Raw genomic sequence first — 5,549 nt, 5'->3', positions numbered from 1 at the left:
TGGATGGATGGATGGATGGATGGATGGATGGATGGATGGATGGATGGATGGATGGATGGATGGATGGACGAACCATGGATGGATGGATGGATGGATGGATGGATGGATGAACCATCAGATGGATGGATGGATGAACCATCGGATGGATGGATGGATGAACCATCAGATGGATGGATGGATGAACCATCAGATGGATGGATGGATGGATGGATGGATGGATGGATGGATGGATGAACCATCAGATGGATGGATGGATGGATGGATGAACCATCGGATGGATGGATGGATGAACCATCGGATGGATGGATGGATGGATGGATGGATGGATGGATGGATGGATGGATGGATGGATGGATGGATGGACGAACCATCAGATGGATGGATGGATGGATGGATGGATGGATGGATGGATGGATGAACCATCAGATGGATGGATGGATGGATGGATGAACCATCGGATGGATGGATGGATGAACCATCGGATGGATGGATGGATGGATGGATGGATGGATGGATGGATGGATGGATGGATGGATGGATGGATGGACAGTCAGACGGATGGATGGATGGATGGATGGATGGATGGACAGTCTGATGGATGGATGGATGGATGGATGGACGGATGGATGGATGGTTGGATGGATGGATGGACTGATGGATGGATGGATGGATGGATGGACGGATGGATGGATGGATGATGGATGGATGGATGGATGGATGGATGGATGGATGGACAATCGGATGGATGGATGGATGGATGGATGGATGGATGGATGGATGGATGGATGGATGGATGGATGGATGGATGGATGACAGACAGATTAAATAAGGTCTTGACTTACCAACTACATTTTGTTGTGGTCATTGTCCTCTGGCTCCAACATGTAAGTCTAGATGAACCAGTCTTCCCTTGTTGACATCTTTTAAGTTATTTGTAAATAAAAGTTTTCTGCACCACAAGACAAACGTGACCCTCTCTGTCAAACTAGAATGGACCACTCTGGAAGCTGGAGGGGGTTAGGGTTGTGAAGCAACTCATTTGGATTTAAAGAGACAGCCTCAAAACGAGTTGATCTGAGACACAGCTCAGAAAAGGGGTGAAAGAGGGGCTTGTGGAGTTACATTAAGGAGGATTTCAGACCAAAACATTGCAGTTTCACTTTATAAAGACCCTAACTTAATGATGTGAAAAAGAACCATGATGTGTCTACTTTAATATAAAAAGAAGGTTTAAATTTCTAATCCGAGATGTGCAGATAACTCTGTTACTGAGTTTGTGTGTAAACAACCCAGACAAGAACCTGAACTGAATAACAGGCCTGAAGAAATGTCAAGAATGAAAAACTCATCAGGTCAGATTTAAATCTCTACAAACTATGAGGATAGAAAATTTATAATGTACAATATTACAGTTTCAATTTCTAAATTCTTCTAAAAAACATTTATTCAAAAACAGGATTTTTGTTTTCTGTGTTAAGTAAACCATCATTAGTTGACTCCATGAGAAAACATCTTTTTAAAAAAAAAAAATTTCATTGCTTGTTTTTCTTCTGTATCTACACACAATCTTTAAACAATCAAAGCACTCCAGGTATTTTTGGAGTGCAGAAGCATTTGTAAAGTTTCCTACAGAAGGCCTGCAGGAGGTAAAAGTTCTTACGTTCACATTTCAGAGTCAGCGGCGTCCAATCCCCATCCTCACACACACGAGACCTCCTGCCTCCCTCTGCAGTGTAGCCAACATTACAGCTGTAGTAGACTTTGTCTCCGGAGGAAAACGACGTCTTCAAGGCGTACTTGTTAGAGAGGTAGGCGTTGGAGCCGCTGACAGGCAGAGGAGCTCCACATCCATCTCCTGAGCAGGTTTGACAGGAAGGACAGTTCAGATTGAGGAAAACTTTGAGGACATTTAAGTGAAAGGGGCAGAAAACTGGAGGGTGACATTTGATAAAAAGCCCCAGGTTGAGGTTTAGTCCGATATAAACTCACTCGGAATGACTGCGGACACCGGAGTTTTAACCGGACCGGGCAGACACTGAGGGGGCTGAGGCTGCCACTCGCCGCTCGGCCCACAGCTCAGCAGATTAGCTCCGTTCAGCTGGAAACCCTGCTCACAGGTGACGTTGAGTCTTTCTCCCACACGGTGCACCTGAGAATCACTCTTCAGCACAGCGTTGGCCACGGCCGGGAGGCTGCAGGTGGTCCCTACCTCTGATTGGAAAACAAGATGAGAGGAAGAGAATTTTATTTCCTCAGAAAGAAGGAAAAACAAAGACTGTTGAATATGTTTATACCACTGTCAGTTTCTCACTACGCTGAATTCTATGGTTTGCTGCAGGAGTTAAGAGCAGCAGCAGCAGCTGGTTGTAGCACTTCCGGTTCATAATGTGACACATCCAGCAAAACTATAATATTTCTGCTGGAATAACTGAGTGACACCAACAGATCGATAAAACGATATTTGGAATTAAATAGATTTGTTTTGAAATGGTAGCAATCTGCTTTAGTCTTGATTTCTCCATTTATCTACAACAGGTAAGATATTAACTGTTCTTAACAATTTTACGGAGCACCAATCCACGTATAACTAGACACAACTGGGAGCTGAAGCTGAAACATAGACTTGAATAAGAACACTAGACTGAGCCTCGCCCATCCCGTCTACTGTTAGCCTCTGTGACAGCATGGAGGAGCAAAAATGGCGTCCAACAAGGGCAGCAGCTCACAGCCTCCATAGAAAATAATAAACAGCAGCTGAACTGGATCTGTTTCACATATTTTTACAATAAATTAATAACTATGTTAATTTCATTCAACAATCATGTAAAACAGCAGATTTATACCAGAAAAATTTATAATTTATAAGTAACAATGATCTAAACCAGACCTGAAGTCAGCCTGTAACTTAGACTTTAGCTAGTTGAAAAATGATGACTTCAGCTGTAATAAAGTATATTTATTATTTCTTCTTACTGTCATAAAAAATAAGAATAATAAATATTTACCAGTCACTTTGAAAATGTTCTCTGTATACCTGTTGTAGGATGAAACTTGTCTCTATTACCTAACCATCTTCTCAACAGGTCAGGTTCCTCTAACAGAAACCTAAAAATACTCACATTTATAATATTATTTTACACTCTGTACGTCTAAATAAGTAATAAGTAATATTTAATAGTTTGTGTTAAATTGTAGCATGATTCAACAGTGCTAAACTCTGTATATATGCTCTACAAGCTAATATTTGCTAACCAGTTCAATAAATAACAGTGATTACATGGACTTTATAAGACTATTTTAATTTTAAACTGTTACATTATGTTCTGCTCAGATCACATTGAGCTAAATAAGATCAAATCTGCTGACTCGTGTTGTAAAATGAGACGTTTTCCTGTTTATCTTTTGTTAATAAATCCATAACACAAACAGCTTTTCTGACATTATTTAAAACATTAAATAGATTCTATAAACTATAAAATATTAATAATAATTGGGCTAATATTATTATTAATAATTTTTATGATTTCTACATGGTCAATCCTTTTTTTCTGCTCTGTTGTCAACATGTACAGTAATGGGAAATCCAGAGTCTTGACCATTTAGCGTTAGCCGTTAGCTTCTACAACCGATCACGCGGTCACCTGGTTTCAGCGCACTCTAGTTGTTCTATAGAACCTCCTTGAGCTGAAACAACATGAGCACTCCCTAGTGGTCAGGCTGGAGCTTAAAGTCAGTGGCCTCATGTACAAAGACTTGCGTGGATTTCTTACTGAAAACTGAAGATGGCGAAGTTTGAAAATTTATTTTGAGCCAATGAATTTTTTTATGTATGTTTAGCAACTTAGCTGATTGTTTATGCTGCAATGAGATGTTAAATATAATGGATGGATGGATATAATGCAATGTCACGTACTGATTCTGGAGCTGCACCCAAGTTAATAGTTTTACATGGAACAATCTGAATAATATACATTGAATCTTATGAAGTTATACCTCCTGTAACAGAACAAGCATTATTATTCTTTACTTTTTACATTTATTTTGTTGAAACATAAATTTTAAAATTTATAAATTATTTGAAATCTATTTTTATATTAAATTATGTAAAATTAATTTCATATTGGCAGGCCGGATGGAAGTCACCCGCGGCCCACATCCGCCCCACGGGCCAGCAGTTGAATAGCCATTCTTTATGGCTTTACTTTACCACACAGAAACTTCACTGGTGATTGGCTTATGCTGATGTTAAAAAAAAGCCAAGACATCTCTTTAAAAATGTTTACAAAGTAAGATGATTTGTAAGGACTCCAACACAAAACAACCAAAATTCTGTAATTTTGTTCCAAAAATTTTTTAAACACCTTTACATTTATTAAAACCTGTAAAAGCAATAAAACTATTAGAACATCAAAATGGATTATTACAAAATAAAAGTGTGACACTACAGTTGTTACCATGTAGACACATGATTTAAAGAACCTTGGAATCTAGTTTCACAATTTCATTCCTAAGGTGGAAAAAAAGTGTCAAAGATTTAAAGGGATAAAATTTAATCCTTCCCGTTGCATCAGGCTTCTTTTAATCATTCCTACTAACTCCGCCCACATTAGGCTGCAGAGTTTCATCAGACGTAAACATGTTGCTTACTTTCACAAGATGGAAATTCCCCGCTCCATCCGTCCTTCATGCACACGATATAGTTCAGTCCCTTCAGAGTGTATCTGTCGGCGCGGAAAGCAAGAGTTTTGCCTTTAGGTTTTTGATTTGAAGTATTTTTTAGAAGTGGAGTTGTTCTGGGAGAGGCTCACCCTTCATTACAAGCAGCATAAAGTTTCTCCCCTATGTAGGTTTCATCCGTGTACAGGAACTTCCCGTTGGGTATGTCCCCGGCAAAACCGCACGACACCTCTGTCACAAATTACATGTCAGGAAATGACTGGACTGCAGTGAAAATAAGAATAAAAACATCCATAAGTTTAGGCAGTTGTTAGAAAGCTGTTTTATTTGTTGCCTGTTCCATGTAACGATGCTGAGAGGAGCTGCAGGTTTAATGACTAAAGTGAGTGTTTTAATAGTAATAATTTATAAATTAACATGTTGGGGTTTTTTCTGAATTAAAAAGATGTTTTACTCTAATATGTTTACTGAAAAACGTCTGTGTTTGTAAGTCTGTCAGTCTGTTCGCAAAATATCTTGTGAACTACTGAACAAAGGTTATTGAACTCTGCAGAGTGGTTGCAAATACAGCCAACCTTAAAAACACAAAAAATGGTTTTTATATCATTACATTTACACCTACTAACCAAGGATGTGCTTTGCTTTGATGATAGCTGAGACTGATCAACCAAGACTGCACAAAATCTCTGTATAAACTTATGAACACTGTTTGTTGGCAAAATTTGCCATGAGCCATTCGATGGATTTGAATAAAATTCTCAGAAAGTAATTATTGGATGAACATCTACAACTGATTCTAATTTGAAGTCAGCTGATTTCAAGATGACCGCCTGCCACAGCTACCACCGCTTGGAAAAAACAGGAGTATTTAT

At 38.9% G+C, this 5,549-nt stretch overlaps 1 protein-coding gene across 1 annotated transcript in view; it reads right to left on the bottom strand.

Moving 5' to 3' along the window:
• Positions 1 to 4,951, bottom strand: part of LOC106527987 (complement receptor type 1) — a gene marked incomplete in the record, with an annotated part of 9,933 nt that extends 4,982 nt beyond the window's left edge. The window contains 4 exon segments of the mRNA XM_014023021.1: positions 1,661 to 1,855; positions 1,990 to 2,211; positions 4,648 to 4,721; positions 4,809 to 4,951. Of these exon segments, the coding sequence (XP_013878475.1) occupies positions 1,661 to 1,855; positions 1,990 to 2,211; positions 4,648 to 4,687 (457 nt within the window).
• Positions 4,952 to 5,549: the final 598 nt, after the last annotated feature.

The sequence above is a fragment of the Austrofundulus limnaeus genome, unplaced genomic scaffold (assembly GCF_001266775.1).
Source record: "Austrofundulus limnaeus strain Quisiro unplaced genomic scaffold, Austrofundulus_limnaeus-1.0 Scaffold354, whole genome shotgun sequence".
Classification (NCBI taxonomy): Eukaryota; Metazoa; Chordata; class Actinopteri; order Cyprinodontiformes; family Rivulidae; genus Austrofundulus; species Austrofundulus limnaeus.
This window is presented reverse-complemented; position numbering and strand designations above follow the sequence as displayed.